Source organism: Pristis pectinata, chromosome 11 (assembly GCF_009764475.1).
Source record: "Pristis pectinata isolate sPriPec2 chromosome 11, sPriPec2.1.pri, whole genome shotgun sequence".
In the NCBI taxonomy this organism is placed as follows: domain Eukaryota; kingdom Metazoa; phylum Chordata; class Chondrichthyes; order Rhinopristiformes; family Pristidae; genus Pristis; species Pristis pectinata.
In genome coordinates, this window is record NC_067415.1 from 18,703,836 (window position 1) to 18,730,207 (window position 26,372).

The 26,372-nt window shown below is 37.3% G+C and overlaps 1 protein-coding gene across 2 annotated transcripts in view; it reads right to left on the bottom strand.

Annotated features, from left to right (window-relative positions):
* The window catches only part of LOC127575780 (F-BAR and double SH3 domains protein 2-like), a 171,517-nt gene that overhangs the window by 63,625 nt on the left and 81,520 nt on the right, over nt 1-26,372 (bottom strand). For both annotated transcript variants that reach the window (XM_052025863.1, XM_052025862.1), the window contains exons 6-8: nt 18,259-18,392; nt 14,619-14,673; nt 11,347-11,475 (exon numbers count right to left, since the gene is read on the bottom strand). In XM_052025863.1, the coding sequence (XP_051881823.1) occupies nt 11,347-11,475; nt 14,619-14,673; nt 18,259-18,392 (318 nt within the window). The remainder of the gene's footprint in view (nt 1-11,346; nt 11,476-14,618; nt 14,674-18,258; nt 18,393-26,372) is intronic.

The window sequence follows — 26,372 nt, forward strand, 5'->3', positions numbered from 1 at the left end:
TTGTGGGTGTATAATGGCATTTTGAAGATTAAACAAGTATAATGTTGGTTAATCTGACATTTTTCCCCACATCATTTTCAAATGTTTAGGTGGCACTGAGTATTGTGTGCAGTTCTGGTTATCATGCTATAAGGAAGGATGTGATTGAGCTAGAGGGGGTGCAGAAAAGATTCACAGGAGCATTAACTGGAGTGGAGGGCTTGAGTTACGGGGAGAGAATGGATAGGTTGGGACTCTTTTCCCTGTTGTGGAGGTGGCTGATGAGTGACCTTACAGAGGTTTACAAAATTACTAGGGGTATAGATAGTGTAGATCATCACAGCCTTTTTCCCCAGGGGAATCTAAAACTAGAGGGCATAGGTTTAAGGTGAGAGGGGAAAGACTTAAAGGGGATCTGAGGGATAACTTTCTCACACAGAGTGTGGTGGGTATACGGAACGATAGAGATATGGACCTAATGAGGAATATGAGCCAAATGTACGCAAATGGAAATAGCATAGACAGACATCTCAGTCAGTATGGATGAGTTGGGCCGAAGGGCCTGTTTCCATGCTACATAATTCTATAAATCTATGTTGTAATCCCTCCCCAAGTTCATATGATTCCTTGTTCAAATGGGCAGTCTTTAATACCCTGTTCTAGCAGCCATTAAGCACTTGCAAAGTGTGAGTGTATCATGTTGATGTGATGTCTTTTAAAACACTGTATCATGTTGACATGATACAGTATTTTAAAGACATCACATTCCAACAAAATCCTGCTCCTATCATACAAACACTTTCCAGTAGGAGCTGACCTCTAACAAATCAGGAGCAAGAATGCTGGAAATTTTTTCTCTCAGTGAGCTACCATAGTACTATGAATGATGACTTAGTTATCAGCTAACCAGCACCGCACAGATCAGAGAATCAACGTGGAATCTTAACTATACTGCTCAGTTACTCATGAGGAAGTAAAAGCGGCAAAGAGGATATGTACTTTTTCAAACAATTAACTAAATGATAAATGTACTGACAGAATGGACTATATTAAATTTGTGGAATGAACGAGTTGGATGGTCAAATAAACATTTTCACATTCAAACTATATTTGCACAAATGATCAACATATGAAAAGTTGGGAATTAATAATTTCAGTTTTGTGCAAACACATTTCAGTTTCCTGAATTAGCAAACATAATTACTATGCATATAAGCACCTGTCTACATTGTTTTGAAACATAAACCAACACTAAGATTTGAATACTTTAGTTACTTGACAGGATACAAATGAACAAGCTATTAAAATGATTTTAAATACATACTGGATCTCCCATTCCATTGTTCATGATAGCAGCACTTTACCATGTAACAGAGTGCATTAATATAATTCACGTCCCATTGCTTTGGTCAGGTTTAATGAATAAAAATAAGTTATCTTCTGATTTCCCAGCATTATTCTGGGGTAATAGTTTATCAGATCCTGTGCAAGTCATATCTGGCTCAAGATCCAAGACCCCGTAGTGCACAAGTAGTAGAGAAACTCAGAAAGTAAATGAACACCTAAACCCCAGAAAATTACTCATGCCTAGAATGCAGTTGTGTGGTGTTAATTCAATTTAGCAATTCTGATAGTGAGCAAACCAATCATGTAACCACAATGCACTTGTTGAAAGTACAGACATTCAGTTATTACATTCCAGATTCTCGCAGATCAAAGACATTCTTATACCCAATTCATATGCGACGTAAGAATGAACTCAAAAATACATGAGCACAAATAGGCAGAAATTGTATACTTTGTCAGGTTTTGAACCATGGTTGCTAGGACACAAATTATAAACATTTAAAAAATGTCCAGTAGACAACAAAATTGCTTTGAAATTTTGGCCTGGAATGTATTAATTGGCACATTATCCCAAATGTTCAAGTTACCAATAGCGATTTTGTGATGTTATGACAAATCAGGCCAAAGCACATCACTGCTAAAACAAATCATTGCATCACTTGCGTGTGACTACTATGACAAATGCAGTGCATGACTAAAGCAGTTTATCAGGAGTGTCTCCTTTTTAAGTATTTTTTCTTCCAAACCTGCTCAACATCTGAACTTGCAACACACCTGATACATAAAGCTTCATTGTTCATAAAAGTATGGATAAGATAATAAAAGCTGAAAATTTTAAACTTAGAATAGAAAGATGTCTAGTAATTAACTGCACAGTAATCAAAAACTAGAACTATATGATTCATTGTCAATTACAAACTGGATCACATAGCACCATGCTTTTGACCAAAATGCATGGTCTTCTGGAAGTTTCACCCATGAATCATGGCCCCAAACCACGAAGTTTGACATTAGGAACTCTCCTCAGGTTCAAATAATCTACCTATGCAGTCTTGATTAAATTTGACACCTAGAACTTTAAAACTCAATGCAAAAATTGATTGTCTCTCTTATCATGATATTGCTCATGACTAGTGGTTTGACATAACATTAAACAACAGCAGATTAATGCATATACAAGCCACAGCTATCCCCAAATCTGTTAATGGATAGCAACGAATATGGCAAAGTAGTGGTGAATTTAACAGAACATGAAATATATATCAAAAGCATTTTCTGTTGTATTTCCAATTTCAGGTTTGTTTTTGAGTTGTCAAGTGGAAGCCCCCAAAGATGGAAAGCAAAAATTGCAGTATGCTACAATTTTCTCCTATTACACATTAGGAAGTAGAGAGGATGTGGAGGCTGACACCCCCTTCCACCCCACACCATGTTATTTTTAATTGAAAATCATAAACTCATCTTGAACTACAACAGCCTTACGCCAACAGAAATTTTTCTACATCACTCCTCAGTGTGGTATAAACGTCCTAGTGATAGACAAGGACGTATACATGCACAGCTATTGTTGGAAACACTTTTCTGGTTATTAGAGGATAACCCTGATTATTGCGGCATAGATGACACAATGAAATGCTAAATCATTAAATTCAAGCTATTACTTTCACTATTAAAAAAGCATACATACTCTTGCCAGATACAGTTTGCTGCTTCCCAAGGATAAAGTAAATATCCTTGGGTATTAAAGGGGAACCAAGAATATTCTGTTGACAGGGATCAGAAACTCTCCAAGGATTAAGGCATTTTCCAGAACCAAACAAATTTTGATTGGAGAAACAGAACTCCTCATGGTAATGAGAGGAGTCAGGAACTGGTGTAAACATCCATATTCCACATACAGATTACATAAATAAAGATTTCCTTCAATGATTCTGATATTTTGAATTCTCTTGCATAAAAGAGAAATGTTTTAAAACTGTGCAGAAAAAGCTGAAAGTAAATAATAATTCCACAATTTACTTTTAATACAAAAATAGTTCAAGGTCAGGTCACAGCCTTGCCCAAGGTAAAGATCAAAGCAGAAAGTCATAAGTTGTTCAAGGGGAAAGCACTTTCAAGCAATTGTTAGAGGGAAACATCTCTCATTGATGAAAGATGTGCCTAGCTAAAAAGCAGCAAATAATCTTGCAACATCCTTAAGGCACCCAATAGTTGCTTATTCACTTGGCCTTCTCTGAGCTTTCATTTTATACTCCGTGCTAGGTCCATGCAAAGATTAGTGTATAGCGTTTAGGAGGGCAAACTGAACAAGAGAGAATTAATTCCAAGAACATTTGTTTCAACATGCATCAGGGTATTGAAATTATAGTGTAAAGACAGGATCTATCTAAATATTCCTGGTTCAAAGTCAAAACTAATGGTGATGAACCTTCTGAAGCTTGAAGAATGACAATTTTCCAGAAATGACTAACATGAATATGCAAGTAAATCATTTTGTATGCAATTCATCCATTTATGCCTTAAAGCTGTTTAACTCAATGGGATTACCATAGCATCAGAGGAACAAAATATAAATGCCTTAAGCTTATGTGTTACTAGTAACTCAAATATGCAGCAGGCAATTTTAATTGCTGTAGCAAAATCACCAGTTATGAAGTCTCCAGATACTAGACCACTTCTTTTACAAAAGTGGAGGAAGAATATTAAATGACAGGAATTGAGAAGGTTCACCCAGCAGAGGTTTTCAACCTAAAACTTCGGCTAAGCTCGGGGCAGGGTTAAAGTCAATGGCAATGATGTGTGTTGAAAGTCTAAGCTGATAGTTTCAGACTTCCTACTATGTGATCCAAACTGTAGCTTATCTGACACAGACATTGGGCAAGCTTATTGATAACACAGGCACATTAAAAAAAGACAAGGTTTAGGGAGAGATAAAAGGGCAATGTATTGACAAAGTACAAGTAAAACTTTATATATTTGAATGATGCTACCTGGGACAGGTTATAATTAAGGAAGAGAACAAGAGGATCCACATGTAATGATTTTGCACAAAAAGTTGTTAAAAGATGCTCTGGCTACAACTTTAAAAAGTAGAATCAAGTAGTGCAGTCCCACTTAGACAAGTAACTAAAGAAAGTCTTTAAGAAAAATGACATGGTTGACCAAAAGTTCCAAAGAGATTCTAGAGGGATGGTGGACAAGGATCAGTATCAGCTTCAGTTCTAGGTCAGGATATAAATTTGGTTAGAGTGATTCAGACTGAAAGTTGTGAAAAAGGTTTAAGAAGGCATGTTCAAAGATTTTACAGGAAAAAGGATGGATGGAAGTAATTTGGGAGCAAAAAAACAAACAGCAGGAGGAACTCAGCAAGTCAGGCTTAGTTCATTTTTTGCTCCCCATTACAGAACCTGCAATCTCTTGTGCCTCATCTTATACATATCATCAGGCTCAAGGACAGCTTCTACCCTATTCTTAAATGGACCTCTTGATCTCTCAATCTACCTCATCATGGCCTGTGCACTTTTGCCTACCTGCACTTTCTCTGTAACTGTAGCAATACATTCTGCATCTTTCCCCCCTTTTGTAAATGATCTGTCTGGATGGAATGCAAACTAAAGCTTTTCACTCTCAGTACATGTGACAATAATAAACCAATTACCATCCACTGTTTGTCCTACCTTTAGTCATTCCAAAGTGCACATTTCATACTTATCAGAAATAACTTTCATCTGCCATTGCTCTGCTTATCTTACCAACTGAAAAGCTCAAGAAAAACTTGCAAAGCAGGCTAAACCAGAGCTTCCAGGCTCATTAACATACGTAAAATGCCAACCTGCATCCCAGTACGAGTTGACTGTTCTCCTTGTCCTGCTAAAGTAAAATCCGGGAGACAGAGGGTTAGAGTTAGCTGGTCAATATGTTCACATTAAAATACCTGCTCAACTCCTCAAACCTCCTGCCAAACGTCAAAGTATGCCGCACTTCATCCTTGGCTAATGAATAATTTCCCTCAACAGTTTGATTACACATCTAACAACTACAACCAGATAAAAAATCTGTTGACTTTTCATCTGGTCTTGACTGGCCTTTAACAGCACAGTACTTAGTAGGCTTCACCTTGATCACATTTTAAAATGCATCCTGTTCAATATTATGTTTGCAGTCTAAAACAGATCCTTTGATATGTTACAATAGGAGCACTTTTAGAAGTGAGAGAACTTCAGATCAGTCATTTTACATGATATTGATGGTCAAAAGATGAATAATCTACTGCCTATAGTCAATTTCCCCTTGCTATCAAATTCACTTTTAAATGCAGGCTTCTTGTTTGTTCTGCAAGCAATGCTCATGAACAACTGTTTAGCATAAACAACTCACATTTACATAACAGTATTAAACATCCCAATTGACAAATCCATTAGTGCACAAAATTTGACACCAAACTGCATGGAGATTTCAGAATGTGATCAAAAGCTTGGCTGAAGCATTATTTGGAAGAAGCAATGTGAAAGAGAGTGTATCAGAGAAGGAATTCTTAGCATCTAGCCAGATGGCAATGGCAGGATAATAAAATGGTGAATTCACGAAGGACCAGAAATGAAGCAAAAAAGATACCTCAGAGTGCTACAAGATGGAAGAGGTTATCAATATAAGGAAGGCCAAGATTAAGGAAGCATTTGGAAACAAGGATAAGAGCTTTAAAATCAAAGTGCTGCCAAACCAGGAGCAAACAAAGGTCAGATATCACACAAGTGATGACCTGCCGCAAGTTTAGACAAAGGAGCTGCGGTTTCGTTGAACTCAAGGTTATGGAGGACGGTAGATGGAAAACCAGCCAGCAGAGCATTAAAAGAATTGGATCCAGCGGAAGCAAATACAGAAATAAATTGAAAGGAGAAGTGGAGGCAGGCAATGTTACAGAAGCAAAGTCTTAATGGCATGGAAAATATTGGTTTGGTTTGTCTCAGAATCCAAAATATCTGTTCCTCTCAAGTCAGTCAACTTGTATATTATAAGAAATCTACTGACGTGATTTTAATGAGGCAACTTCAATTATATATGATGTAATAGTTTAAACTACACTGATTCATGCATACTAATATCAGTCTTCCTAGGCCATGTTTGGCCACAATTCTGTACAGATGCAACTTTAAAATAACTCAGATACCTGGTATAAATGGACTAACATTAATGGCAATATTTAGCCTTACATTTATCAAGTAGCTAATGATGATTTTTCATCAAAGCATGAGGAATACATGGCCCACACCCTTCTTTATTTTTTTCCTCTCCACCCCCACATCACTTGGATATCCAAACTCTTAAAACTCTGGCTTTCTATATATCTGTGGTTTACTATGTTCCATCACTGACAGCTGTGCTAGGTCCCAAGGTCTAGAATTATTATTCACCCAAGATGCTCCATAAAACTAATTTTTGCCTAATGCTTCAATGTGATCTGGAGTCAAATTTGTTCAATGCTGCTCCTGCGAACCTCCCTGGATATTTTTCTACTTTAAAAGGTACTATACACGTACAAGTTGTTGGTGATGTTATCACCACCAAAGACTTTAAATCCTTTCATTCTCATTAAGTAACAGAAATAACAAATAGTTCAATCAGACCGAGGGTGACCTTGATGCAATGTAATATTTGAAGTTAAATGTTAGGTAAATCGTTGTACTCTGCCTAAAATGTCTTCACCTGATTTTCAAGTTAATTCTTAAAATTCTTTTTTCAGAAGAAAAGGCACATTTGAAATGATATATACTAATTCTTATTTTTAAATATCTGAATTATAAGGAAAGACCGAAGAGATCTGGACTTTGAAATAATTGAGAGATGACCTTATGGATAATGAAAGATAGTGAAGAAATACAAAAGAAATCCAGAATACACTTTAGACTAGATGGTAAATTTAGAATTCATATCAAGAAGTCCTTCACCGATATGGATGTCCATTTAGGGTATGAGGGCAAACAATTTTGGAACCATTTAACAAGCAGGAAAATACTATGACATATTTTAAACCATCATCATGTCCTCATAGCAATGATAAATACTTCTATTACATTATCTATTTACTTAACAAGAAATTAATAATGTTTAGATTTTTATGATAATGAAAAAAGTTTGGCTAAAAGATTTTGGTACATTTTGAGATATTTAGTATTACTCAACAATATTTTTTCTGCTGCCTACCATGAATAATTTTGGCATATCATATTAAAAACTTTATGAATAGAAAAATAATTATTAAGGTTTAAGTTTCAGCCATTTTCCTTTTTAAATGAGTAATTTAAAATATTTAGGATTTACCCATTTAATTTTGTGCCACTGATTCAGTTTCTCTAATGGCATAATTCACAGAGCAAGAAAACATTAAGACAATAAGCTAAAAGCCTGTTTCTTCCAGAGCACATACATATTCAGAAATTCAATCCCACCCATTTATTCACCTGAAGTAGTACACATATTCCCCGATTTTTGAATATAATCAATTTAATGTCTTTTTCAAAGCTGAATGCCCAAAGTTGCATACTGATATCCAGTATGTCTTCAAGTTAGATTTATTAGACAGACTAACTTTCTTCAATTTACGGTCAAAAACTCTTTACTAGTTTTGTTGCTTATACCTTCACAACAAGTAGAAACTTAGCTAATTATTTAAGTGCTTTTTCCCATCTGCTAATAGGCAACTCTTCATTTCAGAAGTTTGACGTTTAAATTGTTAATGCCACAGCAAGCCTAAGTCTACATTTTGGCACTGAACATAGAACGTTACAGCACAGTATGGGCCATTGGCCTACGATGTTGTGCCAACCTACATAAACCTACTCCGTGATCAATCTAACCCTTTCCTCCTACACAGCCCATAACCCTTTATTTTTCTTACATCCATGTGCTTATCTCAGAGTCTTTTAAATGTCCTTATTGTATAAGCCTCTACCACTGCCTCCGGGCACCCACCACTCTGTATGAAAAATCTACTCTGACATTTCAGATATAAAGCCAGGGCTGGGTCTGTTCAAAAACACACTTTTCTCTTTCACTTCTATTTGCTAAGAAACTCCTCACTTACAAATCACTTTAGAGCCGAGGTTGAAGAGGATGGAAAATGGGATAAGCCAGCAGCTAGGTCAATGACTTTCATTAAATCATCTGCATATAACCATTAAAAGAGTTTGGTCTATAGTGGCGTTCTCAGATTCTTCCATTCCTAACTGAACAAGACCTTGATAAGGCACTAGAACCATTTCTCCATCGTCTTACCAGTGCTGATCAAAGGATAACCTGACATGCAGCACTACTCTCCACAATAATAATAATTTCCCTTTCAACTGTGAAATAATGGTTGGCTCAGATATCACAATTACCCAAGCTTGTTAATGGGGATTAGTTTTAGCAAAAGCAGAAATATGCAAGCCTTTAAGAAAGCTATCACATAACATGAGATTTTACCCTGCCTTCTGCTTAATGACTGCTCAGCGTAAAACGTTACACCCAACTGTAATTGTTAACAATGTTCACAGATGCAAAGAACAAAGGGTAACATATCGCAAGATAACTCAATCAAGTCTAATGCTAAGCAACAGTTTACAAAATGAAAGTTAGTGTTGGTTTTATATACACATGATAAGCAAGGTTGGATCTTTCGATTTAATGAGTATTGTATTACATACTGTATAGAAAAAAATTATGAAACCATAAACATTTCTAATAACACATTAGCTTACCTTCTGATAAGCCATATCTTTAAGACCATAAATACACAGCATCTTATAAATACATTAAGTCTATTTCACAAAACTTTTTTTTTACAATTTTATTAAATAAAATCAACAGGATCCCAGTCTCAAAATGAATGGTCAGCATCACAGAGGACAGCAAACATAAATAACAAAGATAAAACTCAAGTTTGTTAACTTTAATGTAATCTATTGGCTCTACCCTCACTTATTACCAACCAATAGTTTCCATGTCTGTGAAAGCGTTCACCGCATTTTGTTTTTAATGAATAGTTATTCATTTTTACTACAAATAAAATACCTGCTCTAAATCCTCAAGCCATGCAAGTAAAAAGCCAATCTCATAAAAATGACCTAGCTAAAGGACTTTTCCTAAAACAGAAGTCAATCTCTGGAGTATAAATTCTAATAGGAGAATATATTTGACAAATAATATACAATTCTTTACACCAAATACATTTACTAGTTTACCAAATACATATTGTGGACAAGGAACAGCTCAATAACATTCAACACCTTCCTTTCGTTCAGCTTTGCCCATAATTCCTGGCACGCTCCACACCCAAACTAGCCTGTTATTGTGATGGCAACAGCAGAGTAGATCCCCGTCTCCCACTGAGGCTTGCCTACTTCTGCAGACCTCAGACATTTGGAACTGCAAGTCTGCCTTCAGGTTTATATACAGACAAAATTCCAAGGTAAGAGTGCCAGACAAATGAACTTTAGATGTTAACAAGTAGGTAGCCTGGTTGAAAGTGCAAGCAGGTTAGGGAGCAGAGGGAGGAGCAGAAGGGAGACAGGAGCTTGTGCTAATATGTTAGTTGTGCCAAGAGAATGGGGACTGATCAGCAGTATTTGTAATATGTTACCACAGAGCAATCAAACAAGAAAGATGAAAAATCAAGTTAATAACAACCAAATGATCAAATTGTCTTATTATGAATTGTTAAATAAATTACCATGATGTCAATTATAAATTTAACATTATTTAATCTTGGTAGACTAATTGGCCACTGTAAGTTGCCCTAATGTGTAGATGAGTAGTAGAGCATGGAGGGAATTAATGGGAATGTATGGAGAAATAAGTGGGTTTGGGTTGGATTAGTGTAAAACTGGGTGCTTGATGGCTGACTGGCACCGACTCAGTAGGCCACAGAGCCTGGCTGCATGCTGTATCCCTCTAACCTTTCTATGTTACACTTATATTTGTTCTTGAGGACAAGATATCGAAGGTATAATAATGCCACGCAACTCATTCAATACAATTTAAGTAGGCACTTAATATTTATTTTCCACCAAACAGCAGACTAAATAACAAAATCTGCTGGAGGAACTCAGCAGGTCAAGCAGCACGTGTGGGAAGAAAGAAACTGTCGACATTTCGCGTTGAAACCCTGCATCAGGACTACAAGGATTCGACCTGAAATGTCGACAATTCATTTCCTCTCACAGATGCTGCTCGACCCACAGCAGATTGTTTGTTGCTCCAGAGTCCAGCATCAGTAGTCTCTTGGGTCTCCAGCAGACTAAATAAAACTAGGATGGTCAGATACATTCGTGCCTGCCCAATAGACGACTATTGCATTTATGAGTAGGATGATTAACAAAAGAGCCAGTTTGATTCAGAGCTTACAAAACATTTGGGGTGGAAAGATGAATGGAAAGAACTGACTTTTTTTGCAGTTTGATGCCATAAACAAATCACCAAAATGAGATACCAACTACAAAAGTACCATTATTCATAATCCGCTTTGGTCGAGAGGAAGGACAAGAGTCAGTGAACTCCTACAGGTAGTTTGCCTCTAGAATTTAAACATTTTGGAGAAAAAGTTACTGTGATGATTGGCTTGGTGAAGATGGAGAACGAGTCCTGTTTCTGAGAATATTTTAAAACATAAATCAAATGCAAACTGTTGTTCTGTTCCTCAAATTGTTACTTTAGAAAGGACCCAAAAAATTCACCTCATAACTCACTAAACATTTGATTTGAAAATGATACAATTACGAGTCCTTTGATATTCTGGAAATCCTTTTAAAACTGGCTGGTGACATATCCTTCTGAGCTTTAAGTGTCAAGACTCTAATTGATCAATTCAGGCAATGCAATCATTCTAATGCATATCACAACGTGACAGACAGCATCCAACATGACTTGTTAAAAAAAAGTGTCATGAACAAAAAGCATGGATATGAAGTACATCTTACTCAGCTACTTAATTGTGCTGAGCTCATTTCTGAAACATAAACACAAGTGCATAGGAAGTTTGCCTACCGTCATCATGTTTACCAGATCTATTTGATAATAGCGATCTTGATGTGCATTTGCAGCTGCCAGTGTAAGAAGGTAGTCATTTCGAGCATGGTTAGCTTTTATGTTGCATTCACTGCGTCGTGCTTTCAACTAAAATTCAAACAGAATACATGTCAAATAGACTTACAAAAGTTTCCCAATTTTCTTCTTAAAAGTGTCTTTATTATCTTTCACGTAATGGATTACAAGGATATATCAATAAAATGGCCACATTATGGGCTAACACGTCTATCTTTTAAAATCAGTAAATTGGTTTATTATTGTCACATGTACCGAGGCACAGTGAAAAGCTCATTTTGCATACTATTCATACAGATCAATTTATTACAATAGTATATTGAGGTAGTACAAGGTAAACAATAACAGAATGCAGAATAAAGTGTTTCAGTTACAGAGAAAGTGCAGTGCAGGTAGACAATTAGATGCAAGATTATAACGAGGTAGATTGTGAGGTCAAGGGTCTCTCTCATCATACCAGGGAACCTTTCAATAGTCTTACAACAGTGGGATAGAAGCTATCTTTGAGCCTGGTGGATTGCACTTTCAGGCTTTTCTATCTGCTGCTCGATGAGAGAGGGAAGAAGAGAAAATGTTCAGGGTGGGTGGGGTCTTTGATTATGCTGGCCGCTTTACTGGGCAGCAAGTAGGATAGACAGAGTCCAGGGAGGGGAGGCTGATTTCCGTGATATGCTGAGCTGTGTCCACAACTCTCTACAGTTTTTTGTAGGTCACGGGCAGAGCAGCTGCCATACTAAGCTGTGATGCTTCTGGATAAGATGCTTTCTGTGGTGCATCAATAAAAATTGGTGAGGGTCAAAGAGGACATGCCAAATTTCTTTAGCCTCCTGAGGAAGCAGAAGCACTGGTGAGCTTTCTTGGCTGTGGCATCTACGTGGTTAGACCAGGACAGGCTATTGGTGATGTTCACTCCTAGGAACTTGAAGCTCTCAACCCTCTTGACATGACTGCTGTTGATGTAGACAGGAGCATGTGCCCCATCTCCCTTCCTTAAGTCAATGACCAGCTCTTTTGTTTCGCTGATTGTCATGACACCATGTCACTAAGCTCACTATCTCCTTCCTGTACTCCGGCATCATTATTTGAAATATGGCCCACTACAATGGTATCATCTGCAAACTCCTAGATGGAGTTAGAGTAGAATCTGACCACACAGTTATGGGTGTAAAGAGAGTAGATTAGGGGGCTCAAGATGCAGCCTTCTGGGCAGCAGTCTTGAGAATAATCGTGGCAGGGGTGTTGCTGTCTATCCTTACTGATTGTGGTCTGTTGGTCGGGAAGTCAAGGATCCAGTTACAAAGGGAGGTGTTGAGTCCCAGGTCTTGGAGATTGGAGATGAGTTTGCCTGGAATTACAGTATTGAAGGTGGAGCTGTAGTCAATAAACAATATTTTAATGTAGGTCTCTTTACTGTCCAGATGCTCCAGAGATGAGTGTAGGGCCAGAGAGGTAAATGGACCCTTCCTCAAAACTCTGACCTTGGGTATTCGCACTTTTTCTACCCCCACAGATGCTACCTCCATGGAAAATATTCCCTTATTTAGGTTTCCCATGGGTGCACTTCATTACTTGCACTATTTAAATAGGTTTAACCTTCTAATGCCTTTCCCAATGTAAGTGTTCATGAAGGTCCACATTACAAGTTGACTTGTCCCTCATGAAATGCTTGCCTTTGTTCACATTAAAAGACAACACAAAGGATTTGCAAATCAACTGCTGTATCATTATTCCAGAATTCACAACTTGATGTTTAAACCCTTGAGAATTAAAATATGCTTGAAAACAATTATTTCAAAATGTGGTAAGAACATGCAGTTTAATGATTCCAACCCCAAGTCTTACATTGTCTATCACGTTAGGTATTCTTTGGATTCATTATGCACTTTTACATAAAAAGAGCCATTGCCCTACAAGATTGACTTGGTGAAGATGAGAAATAGTCAAATTCCAAATCCCTTCTCTTACTGGAGTATCAAACTAAAGGAACATTGATATCCCTTTAAATAAAAACAGAAAATGCTAGAAATGCTTGATGGGCCACGCAGCATCTATGGAGGTAGAAACTGTGTTAACATTTAAGGTTGAAGAGTTTTGATGAAGGGTCTGTTTACCTCCATTTCTCTTTCCACACACTGCTAACTTTAAGTATTTCAACATTTTGTTTTTAATTTACTACTCTGGCATTTTCAGTACGTTTTATTTGACTCCCTTCACCCACAATGTTCCTTGCAATCAGAAGTAGTATTTCTCCTCCATACTGGACCTGAAACCAGGAGCTCACTATCTGGTAAATGCAAAGATACATCTTTAAACTATGTTAGAAGGTGGAATTTTTCCAATATGACTTAGAATTTAAAGATGTGTTTCTTCTTCATCCCCGAAAGCAATGATTTATGTTGCACAGATCTCTGATCCCTTACACAAATCTGCATTAATCAGCGTAGACATGAGTTGATGGAACTCTGTTTAGTTTCATAATTGTTGTCAACACACGGTTGGTGGGGAAAGCACAGCTGAGCACGATCTTCTCAGCTGCTTTTCACACACACGTACTTCCCAACTGTGGTCACTGGACAGTGATCAGGACCAGGAAATGGCTGAATTTCTCCCATGGATGCTGAGACCTCAACATAATTAAACTTTAAGAGAGAACAAAAATAATCAAATAGGGATTTTTAGAACAAAATTGTAGGTCCCAAAAAATTGAAGCCTACAAAATGAAAGTATGTGTCTTTCTCAGGAAGACTGTAGTTCAACAGAAATATGAAAATACAAAAACTTTATATAAAATCAAATTTCATCTTACAAAATGACACTATGAAAAGCCAAGTCTCAATTTCATATAATGATGTTCAAAGGCTTAGCGTGTCCAAGTATTGCACCAAATTCACCATCCATAAAAAAAACTTGATCTATCATTTAAGATGCACTCTCATTTTAATCCGCTAGTTTCACTTATAAGGAACAGTTTTTGGACTTCTTGCTAATGCATTATATAGAGCACAATTAATCTTAATGCAGGTCAGGAAAATAAACTGTTCACACCTTATGACAAGTGTGCCTCATCCTAACACAAATTGTTCAAAATTTTAGCCACCATCCACATAGCTCAATTAAAATGACTTGCAGCACACTGTTAAAATATCGTACAAAAAGCCACCAGCTCAAGATTAACAACAACATGAAGCAGTCATTCAAAACCTTGTGTAACGTACCTTCACGCTTGCTTTCTGTAAACTTATTCTTGACTGAAATAGACTAAGCTTGGACCTGGAATATAAAAGCTTGTGTTTAATAGTACATTTGATTCAAAGGATTTGATTTTTTATTGAAATGGCACAATGTAGTTAAGAACCAATGTAAAAGCAAGAATCATTATTGTTTAGACCATTTCAAGTAGTTTTGTCGTGATAATTAATTGTCATATTTATTAATTAAAAGATTTATACAAACATTGAATTGTATTCAACATGGTTGTGTTATAACTGTGGCCACAGTAATGACAATTTTAATGCCATTATTTAAATCACATAATGCTCAACTCACCAGAAAAATTTGTTGGGATTATTGAGTCAAATGCACTGAAGGTACATGTACACAGGCACAGCTACAACTCAGTGGATTGTAGAATCACATTTTTTTTCTAGCTTCCTTCACACTTGCTAATTATCGTCAAAAAGCTTTGTGCCCACTGGGATTGAAGAAACACTTGAAGATTAGCAGCAGCCGCTTGAGCAATAAGCGACTGTTACACCTATCACTACACAGGTGAGTGCTGCACAAGAGCTCCAGCACTCAGCTGGAATCAGTTCCCTGGTCCTGTCTGATGAACTGTGCTTCTCCAGGTAGCTTGTCGAAGTCCCGACAAGACCTGCTGCCTGGTAAGCCAGGGGTTCTTGTTTTGTGGTGGCTTTGAACATTGTTACACCCTTAATTTCTACACCAAACTCCTCTCAATCTGCTAGATGAGACACCATTTCCAGTTTGCAGTATCCTGTGAACTCTCAACCTTCTAACTCAAAAAGTAAGAGCATTAGCAACGCTTAGTCGAACCTGAGGAAAAAGGTGGATAAATACTTAGAATTCTGGTGTCTTTCACAAGACAAAATTAATTTTGAATTGCCATAATAAAGCACAAGCACATTCAGCTGAATAGTCTTTTTCTGTGTTTTGGTGCTATGATTCTAAATGTTATGTATAATGAAATCAACACACTGTTAAAGCAGTAGAATCTTTAGCAATTTGTGTAACAGTTAAAGATGAAAAAAATAAAGCAAAATTACGAAAGCTAAGGCAGTGAAGTTAGAAATATTCTCATGCAATTATTGAATTTTTGTAAAACAATGGTAAACTAACATGCACATCTTAGTAGCAACTTACAAAATATAAAATGCACTGAAAATAATTCAAAGAATAAAGTTAACTGCAGACTTCAAACTATTAAGCACAGAGATATGGTAAACAAATAGCATACATTCATTAGAAAGTGGGAAAGAATAACAATAGCTATTCATACAAAGAACAAAATTAATGTGGATTAAACATAGCATTGGCACAAAATCAAAAGATAAATTGCCATGAGCGAGTGTGGAACTTCATGCTTAAACTCACATGCAAAACGGTGATGGCTATGTTAGGGGTAATGTACAATTCCTGATTAAGTAATGAGCAGAAAGTAATGAGGCTGTAGCTTGAAAAAGAGTCAAATCCAATAGATGGATTCAATGATCCTTCCTTTTTCCTACATGTTCCTTAGTGTACATTACATGCAAAATCAAGGCAATCTGTGTCCCATAATGGTAAAAACTGGCACTTTTCCCCTTAAAAATATTCCTAAATACACGAGGGAAAATAGCTTCCAATAATTCTATAAAAATCTTTTGATAGGCACATATGTTCAAGTTTTCAGGAATAGGCAATTGTGCCAAATTCTACTGCAGATGGAATTTAATCTGGACAACTGCAAGGTGTTGCACTTTGGGAGGTCAAATGCAAGAGGAAAGTATACAATAAATAGCAGGATGCTTAGGAGCACTGATGTACAGAGAGATATTAGGGTGCAGGTCCTTAGCTCACTGAAAGTGGCAGCCCAAGTAGATAGGGTGGGAAAGAAAGTGTACAGCATACTTGCCTTCATCATTTGGGATGTTGAGTATAAAAGTCAGGAAATCATGTTGCAGCTATATAAAATTTTGGTTAGGCCACATTTGGAGTATTGTGTGCAGTTCTGGTCACTGTATTAAAGGAAGGACATGGAGGCTTTGGAGAGGGTGCAGAAGAGGTTCACCAGGATGATGCCTGAATTAGACAGTATTAGCTACAAGGAGAGGTTGGGCAAACTTGGATTGTTTTCTTTGGAGTGTCATTAGCTGAGGAGCAACCTGATAGAAGTATATAAAATAATGAGAGGCATAGATAGGATAGATAGTCAGTCTTTCTACCCAACCATCCCCCCCCTCCCCCCATGGGTTTAAAGTGAGAGGGGGAAAGGTTAAGGGAGATTTACGAGACAAGTTGTTTTATATATATGTAGGAAGTGGTAGCAGCCTGGAACATGCTGCCAAGGGAAATGGTGGAAGCAGATACGACAGTAACATTTAAGAGGCATTTAGAAAGGTACATGAATGGGCAGGGAATAAAGGGCTATAGACTATGTGTAGGCAGATGGAATTAGTTTCAATTGGCATCATGGTTGGCATAGTCAGTGGGCCTGTTCCTGTGATGCACTGTTCAATGAACTACGTAATAGAGTAAAACAATACATGCTGCCTTACTTCGGTAGATTGCAGTGATTGATGAGTAAGTTCCCCTACCTACTTCTCAACTCCACCTATTCCAGATTTTCTCTACCTCATTCACTAGATCTCTTTAATGCAAAATATATAGGTATTTTATCCCTTCCTGTTCACAAAGAAGTTTTAAAAAAACCTGAAGTGGAGCATCAGATACTTTTTCAATTACCAAGATGGCCTATAAAATACAGATTGGTAGCTTACGAGGAAACAATATCATACTTGTACTTGAGTACCTGCAGAGTATCATCTATTATTTTCTTTGTATGCATATAGAAATGTTTTTAAACACAATTTTTGTTTTTAAATGGGGAAAAATGTAAAAATATCATGAACAGTGAATTAGTTTACCTTTTTTTTCCCCAGAATTACATGTTGTATTTTGTGTTTCTGATTAATGTTATTTCTGATTATATACATTGATTGAGATGATATTTGCGTTATTCACATTTAATTAAATATTTGATCGGTAAAACTGGCAAATGATGTCAGCTTTCAGCAAAATGTTTCCATTAAGAGGTTCATTGACAATTTTTGTTTCATATAAACTGCACTTTCAGAATCAGTTGAAACGCACAACGTAAAAGTGCAAATTCAAAACTGGATTATAGATAACATTTGCTTTTTGCACTTCACATTTTTTTTGCTATACTGCTTTTCTGACGGAAAGCAAATTAAAATAAAGCTAGATAGTTTTTTAATAACAATAAGTGCTGTTGTGATTGTATTTCCATATTCAGGTAAAGCACTGTCGGAGAAGCTGCTGGTGCTACAAAAACATTGTTACTGGATGGAGCATATTGCTGATTCCACAAATGTTTAAATTTCAGCAAACTTTCCAACAGAATTAGTTACAGATCATCAATTTTCCAATGAAATGTTTGTATAGTCATTGTGTGAGGCAGTACAAGTGTAAATACAGGGCAGCACGTTTCAAATGAATTACGGTTCTTGTGCAACACACTGAAGCACAAGGAACAAATTAAATGCTTTACACATTTTTTCTTGAATTAGGAAATAGCAAAGAATCCCTATTCATACAATTAAAAAAATCAGAACGTACTTGGCCTCTAAATCTGCTTTCTCTCGCGCTGCGTGAGCCATCTGTTCCAACTCAAAATACTTCTTTTTAGACTTCGCCAGGTCCTTCACAGTCTCCTGGAATTCAGCCTGAATTTTTGTCAGTTGATCAATGCACTACAGAAACAAGATAACACTGAAAATTAGATGCAGCACAATGTGAACAGAAGGGTTTTCTTTTTAACAGTAACTGATAATCATGACTACTACTTTACATACCACAAAATAGGGATACAATTGTGACAGGACGAGAAAATTCTTATATTCTGCATTACATTGTAACTTGTGGAGTATGTGCACTTGGAGTAGACAAAGGGCACTCTAAATACTCCAACATTTCTGTACGTGGAATTCAAATACGCAGGCAACTCAGGACTTCAAGCTTACTCAAAAGGAAAGAAAAAGCCTTGCAATACTGAAGCAATGGATTCTTTGTTAAAATACCAATATAACTTAAGTATCCTTATTCACTTAATTTATTTTGTATTCGAAGACAACTCAAAATGTTTCTTGGATTACTCCATCATTCAATATAGCATTTGAGGAAAGAAAGTTTAAATTCTCTTAAAATGAATTTCCAGACTATAACATTTATGATCTTGAAATAATGTCCAATGAGTTCCAATATTTGTTGGAGATATAGCAACAAAAGTACAATGGACAAGAACAATTATGAAGAGTAACTACTTATTCATATTCAGTTCTTCCTAAAAATGGCAGTCTAGTGATCTGCAAAACACAGGGCAACATGCATGTTGTTTTTACTGTTTAACATGCATGCTGCCATCCCATAACCAACTGATCAGATCAAAATTCTTCGTTCTGCTATTTTGAGTGAGTACAGTAATAATATATAATTAACCATGAACTGTTTAAGGGAAGGCTCAAGAACACCCCCACCCTCAATGGTAGCAGGGCCCACCATATGAGGTCAATGAGACATTCACAACCATGTTTAGCTACAATTCCAGAGAGGATGATTTAGTCCCGCTTCCTCCTGAAAGCCCCTCCATCACAAAATCTAGTATTTAGACAATTAAATTTACTCCATGTGATGTCAAGAAATGGCTGAGAGCACTAGTTGCAAAAAAGCCTAGGGGACCAAATGCTATTCCAGCTGCAGCACTGAACACATGCATTCCAGAACTAGCCATGCTATTAGCCAAGCTGTTCCAGTACAATTACAAAAGCAGCATCCACCTGACAATACAGAAAACCGAAATAACAAGTGCCGGTAACACTCAGCAAGTCGGGTAATATCTGTGGAAAGAGAAGCATTTAATCCAACAGGTCCAGGCCCAAACTTGAAACATGAACCATTTCCACAGATGCTGCTGACCTGCTGAGGATTTCCAGCACTTTTTGTTTTAATTTCAGATTTCTAGGATCATCAGCTTTTTGATTTTCTAATATGGAAAAGTGTCCCATTATGTCCTGTCCACAAAAAGGACAAATCCAAAGCAGCTAATTATCATCCAGTTTACTTTCAACTGTCTGCCAAGAGATAGACGGTGTTGTCAACAGCATTATGAAGTGATAATTATTCTCTAATGATCTGCTCAACTTTTTTTGCCAGGACCACTCAGCTCCAGCCTTGGTCCAAACGTGGACCTAAAAAGCAGAGTTTCAGAGGCGAGGCAAATATCCTTGACATCAAGGGAGCATTTGGCTAAGTATGGCATCGAGGAGTGCTGGTAAATGGGTAGCAAAGGAGAAAAAAAAATCTCCAGTGATTGGAATCATACCTTTCACAAAGCAAAATGGTTTTGCTTGTTGGAAGTTCATCATCCTTGCCACAAGTTATTCACCACTGAAGTTCTGCAGGGTGCTGGGCTCAAACATCTTCAGCCCCTTTCTCAATGAACTTCATCTCAACTTCAGACATGGGCTCATTGGACATCATTCCATTCCCAACTTCTTCACATACTTGCATTCAACAATACCTTGACAACATTCAGGCATGTGCTAATTATCAGCACAGATGACACTCAAGTTATTTCCCACTTGAGTGCGAGGCAATGATGATCAGCAATGAGAGGTCCTAACCACCTAACCTTGACAATCAATAGCATTATCACTACCGATTACCTCACGAGCAACGTCCTCATGGTCACCATTGATCAGAAAATCAATTGGACCAGCCACATAAATACTATGGCAAGAGCACGTCAGACACTCAATATCTAATGGTGACTTACTTGCTTTCTGACACTCCAAAGCCTTTCCACCAACTACAAGGCCCCAGTCAAAGTTGATGGTATACACTATACTTATGTGGACAACTGCAGCTCCATCCAGCCTTAAGTTTGATATATCCAGAACATGGCAGTCCACTTAATTGCTGCCCAATTCACAACACTAAATATTTATTCACACCAGCACCGGTGTACTGTGGTTGCACTGAGTGCCATTAACAAAATTCGTGCAGTTATTCACCAAGGCTACTCCAACACCTCCCATGTCTGTGGCACCTACTTCCAAGGACTTCACTGAAACACACCATTTGTAGGTTCCTCTCCAGGTTGCACACCACCTTGACTTTGAAATATTTTCCTACAAAATGTGTATGTGTGAAGTAATAATTTTGCAGTCACCCATCATATCCACTGGATGTCTACCTATTAGGACGTAGCAACTTCAACGGAAATTATTAAGTGGGCAATAAATGCTCTATTACCTACATCCTGTAAATGAATTTTAAAAAAAACAGCTATATCCTACCTTTACTTTTCTTGTTTAGCTATCAATTATAACAGTTTCTATTTCCAGATGAAAAGACACATACTGCAAAATTAAAATTGTTACAAATTTCATAAGTTTTAAAAATTATACTATGAATTATTCAGTGGATCAACATATTTGCATGTATGCTAGTCAACTGTGCAAACCAATGACTTTCCAGGTTTAATTCCTAGTTAGCATTGTGGTGAGAGAGTTCTATATTTAACCTCAGTAACTTGCCCTTTGAGAAGATGGGGTTAATTAACTAGGTTCTCACATCTCAATGATGTTTGTTGGAAAGTACACCATCTTATTCGAGGTCAGGATCAAACTCAATAGTAAAGCTTGGGTTTTGAACAGCCAGCCATAATTCAGATGCAGGTTCAGGTTGTCCAAGTGAGCTACTAAGACAGGTATAAATGATGAATCACAAAACAAAAAAGACACACCAATATACACCATGTATTCCAATTCTTTTATTCTTTATATAGTTGTCAGGTCTGGTGGCATAATCATATGAAAGCATTAGAGAAAAATACTTTTTTTTTTTTAAAAACCTCTCCACTGTATCAAGAGGTCTGATTATTTTGTGACTCCTACTCCATCTTCAAGAACAACATATGATAAAACTAGTATAATTAACGGCAACGTGAATAGATTAAGATAATATTCAGCAAATCTACAAGCAATAAATAGATATTTCATGATACAAATCTTGATCCACTATGGTTGGATAAGAGTGAAATCAAGCATTTGAAAATGCTTTGTGGTTGTTAGTTATTGAACTTGTTACTGCAGAGACATCTCTAGGATGGGGAGAGCAGTCAAACTGAGGGGGAAATATCAATGACGATAGGATCTGGGTGGTGTGCAAAAAACAAAATCAGCTTGTGCCAGTCTCCACACTCACTGTGCCAGCCAGTGTGCACCAAGTGTTACTTTTCAGTTTAAAACTGCCGCACCACTTGCCCCTGCTCACCCAACACCAGCCTTTACAGGGAGCCTCTGTTCAATGCCTTAGCTGTTCACCCCCCCATCAAGTACATAGTGATGAATCACCATTTCATTGCTGCAGGAGTGCCAACATAGTGCAGTGGCTTCTGCCAGGTTTTGAATTCAACAGTGGGCAGTTTGAGCAGGTATCTCTTTGAAGTGGGAGGTAGGTGGTACATGTCTGTATGTTCAGACTTCAGGACAAAGTGCATTATAACAGACCAGGAGCCTGTGGGTAGCACTAAGCTGGGTACCAGTCTAAATTAACCTTCCTGGCTCTAGTGCAAACCCAGATTCAAGTCTGCATTCATGATAATGTTCTAGTCAGTTGATGCAAAGTTTCTCTGTTACAACAGTGCATACAATTGAAAAGGTACTTCACTGGCCGTAAAATGCTTTGTGACATCTTGAAAGGGACAAGAAAGATGCAAGATAAATGCAATTAATTCTTTCTTTGAACTTACCTGGCAGATCTTTTATTATTTTAATATTTTCCTATAATGGACAATAAAAAAATGTGGCCTACACAATGGAGAGACAATGCTGAAATAATTCCCAGTTCATTTCAAGAAAAATCTTGGAAAGGTGCCACAATATCAGCAAGAATACTGAAGGCATTAACCCAAAAACAATAATGCAGAATTGTGCACAAAAGAGGATAATTACTCATTAAGTAATGCCAAGAAATTGGGATTAATAGATATAATGAAAAAGTTGCTGTTGCTAACACTATTTCAACATAAACCTTTTATTTGTATTCAGATGAATCACAATGCTAGATTTTACTTGACATTGTCTAATCCCTTTTGCAATGCATCCCATTACAGAAGACTACATTAACTAAGCAAAACAACAACAACAAAAATCAGCACAATACTTGAATAAAGTTTAATTTGGAAATAATTTTTAAACCCTAATATAAAAAGACAGAAATAATGGCCAGCACCTTCTAACTGTGCAGGCACAGAAGTTGAATACTTCCAAAGTGCACATGCAAGTCCTGAACTTCCATACCATTGGCTGCCACTATGGGACAACCACGATTTGTCATTAGGTTCCATATGGAATCCAGTGGAGGACCACAGACCTCTGCAGATTTTCTAGCCCTTAGGCTGGGAAATCTGCTGAACTTGTGTCAGGTTATTTCACACAAACCCAGTAGGCCCATTGATTTTAATGGAGAAAATTGGGTGGAGAGGAAAGGAAGATGACAAACTAAATTTATTCAAATTAGTGATTTAAATGTATTTGATTGTTTTCCAGTGATTAAGTGGGTTTATTTTTAAGAATTTAAAATAGTGAGCTTTGTGAACATCAGAGTCATAAACATTCTCTCTCTCTCATCCCCAACTGACAATGAGATTGGAGATGGGGCTTACTTAACCAGTTCTCAAAGCAGTTCAGGGAGCACAGCTTTCTAGTTTCAATCAGGAAGATCCCAAGCTGTACTGGGCCTTGATCATCAGCTAAAAGCTGGAGTCACAGCAGAAATATGCACCTGGAACTGCTCTAGGGAAGATTTGGTTTCAAGGGCCACTGACCACAAACATGAGCAGTTCAGAAATTAGTGGAAGATCTGAGCCAATATCAAACAAACTCAAATTTTACAATTCAGACTTTTTTTTTAAAAAGACTTTGTGAAAAGCAAAATTGCAGATGCTGAAAATCTGAATAATACAAGAAAGTGTTGGAAATACTCAGTAAGTCAAGCAGCATCTGCAAAGAGAGAAACAAGGGTGAACAGTTCATCAGAACTTGGAAAAGTTAGAAACTGAGGTTTCAAATTTCAGAGAAGGGGGAGAGATGGAGAAAGCAAAAGGCAAGGCAGTGGTTAGCATAATGCTATTACAGCGCTAGCGACCCAGGTTGAATTCCGGACACTATCTATAAGGAGTTTGTACGTTCTCCCCGTGTCTGCATGGTGTTCCTCTGGGTGCTCTGGTTTCCTCCCACATTCCAAAGACACATGGGTTGGAAAGTTGTGGGCATGCTATGTTGGCAGAAGTGTGGTGACACTTGCAGGCTGCCCCCAGAACAGTCTACGCAAAAGATGCATTTCACTGTGTGTTTTGATGTACATGTGACTAATAAAGATATCTTATGTCTGCGAAAGGGTGGAGACCAAGAGGAACTGATTGACACACATAGTTGTGATACCTGCTGAAAGAAGGTGGTGAATGTTCATTTTATGTCTAATCTGTTTGGAGACAATGTAAACAGAATAAGATGTACAAATACAGGGGACAAAAAAAAAATCTGGAATGGTAAAATACAAAACTCTACAGCTGCTGGAAATGTTAAAAGAATGCCACAGATACCCAAATCAGACAAAATCTGTGGAAAGAGAAAAACAGAATTAATGTTACAGGTTAATAACGATTCCTCACAACAAATTGGTTACCCAAAATTACTTAATTCAGCACTAACTGCAATTCATTTGTACTTCCAATTTAGTATTCCATCGTAGGTGCGCATGAAGCCATCGCCTCTACATTGGGGAAACTAACTACAGGTTGGGCAACTACTTCGCAGAACATCTTTGCTCAGGTCTTACAGTGTGACCCTGAACTAACTTCAATTCTCCACCCTACTCCCAAACCACTGTCTTCTGCTCCAAGAGTGTTCTAATGAAATTATAAATAGATCAAGGAACAATATCTCGTCTTCCAATTAAACACATCATAGCCTTCAGGATTCAACATGCAATTCAACAATTTCAGACAACCAGCATTTCCAGTTTGTTTCAGAAATAGAAAGCAACAGTGTTACATTATTAGGCCACAAAACTGGTCGATGCCAAGTGGTTCTGGTATTATCACTTCAAATGAATCATTTTATTAAAACTTTCCAAAGAACAACAGAAGTGCAAATAGCTTTTAAATTTCATAGTTCAGTTATAAGTTAACAGCAGCTCAACATTTGACAAGTTGCTGGCTCACAAATAGATTTTTTTTTAAAAAGTACATTGTGTAAGTCAGTCAGGTAAGTTTTTTGTTTGTTTTGTGCTCATGTTCTCATACAACTACACCATGTACTTCTCAGACTTCAAAACTCAGATTGCAACCTCTTAATTAGTTTCTCTAATAAAACAAATTCACTGGTGCATTGGTGCATGTCTATTAGCTGCTAAATGCAACAGGTGCAATAAGAGGTGGGGGGGGGGGGGGCGGGAAAAAGAAGGGTTGGAGGATAGGGGGTTGCCATGACCTTAAGTTAACATGACACGATTACCTACTATAACAGTGTTCATACAATGCTTACTATTAGTAAAATTAATCCGTCACTGCAAACAAAAGCAAAATACCGTGGATGCTGGAAATCAGGAAGAAAAACTGAAAATTGTGGAAATACTCAGAAGGTTAGGTATCATCTGTGGAAGGAAACAGTGTTCAAAAGCAAAGTACTGGAGATTTTCATGAAAGGTCATCGAACTAATACATCGACTGTTTCTCCAGATGGTACCTGACCTGTTAAGCATTTCCTGCACTTTCAACAGTAAGAAAACAGCTGTGTCCTTGCTGCTCCATGCCCATGTATCTTAAAGTGATTCCTAATAGACAGAGAAGAATCCACAATACACCGCACTGTCAAAAATGAATGCTGTCACGAACCAGCAGCAAAAGAAACACACTGAGCATGATTCAGTGTTAAAAACTATTTTATTAATCACTACTTATGGTAATACGTAAAATAAAAGTAAAAAAAATGTTAGTATGTTAGAATTCAAGAATGTTAAACCTCGAACGTTAACCCCAAAACTAAACTCTTCGTGTGTGTGTGTGACAAAGTCCAAAACTCCCAGTTCCGGAATGGTTCTTAAAGTTCAGTTCCGCAAGCCATAAGGTGAAATATGAGCAAGGGCTTCTTCAACAACCACCGTTGTCTGAAGATAAGATGTAGATGTAGAAAAACATAGGAGAGAGTACATACGAAATCCAAATGTTCCACGATGGAACCCAAACGACACTTCAGTGTTTACTCGGTAGTGACTTCCTCACCCCGAAAAGCATCCGAACCGTGGTCGTCCACACACAAATACCTGTTTCCTTCTACAGGTCAGCAACAAAGTGAACTCCACCGGATTACTTCCAACTTCCATACATGGATTTCAGTGGCAAACACAGTTATTGTTTCTCATCCATCGATAGAGAAAACAAGCAGGCTGGTGTCTCTCTCCCTTCTCTCTCTCTCTTTCTTCTTCTAACTTCTTCAACAACGTCATTACGTCCTTTATCTTCTATTGACGTAAGCACGCCCCACACACACATACACTCTCTATCTTAAAGGGACTTTCACCGAGTCCGTAACACCTCCCACCTAAAAAAAAATTTTCCCAAGAAAATTTTAACCGCGCATACAGTTAGTAATGTTAATAATTATCAT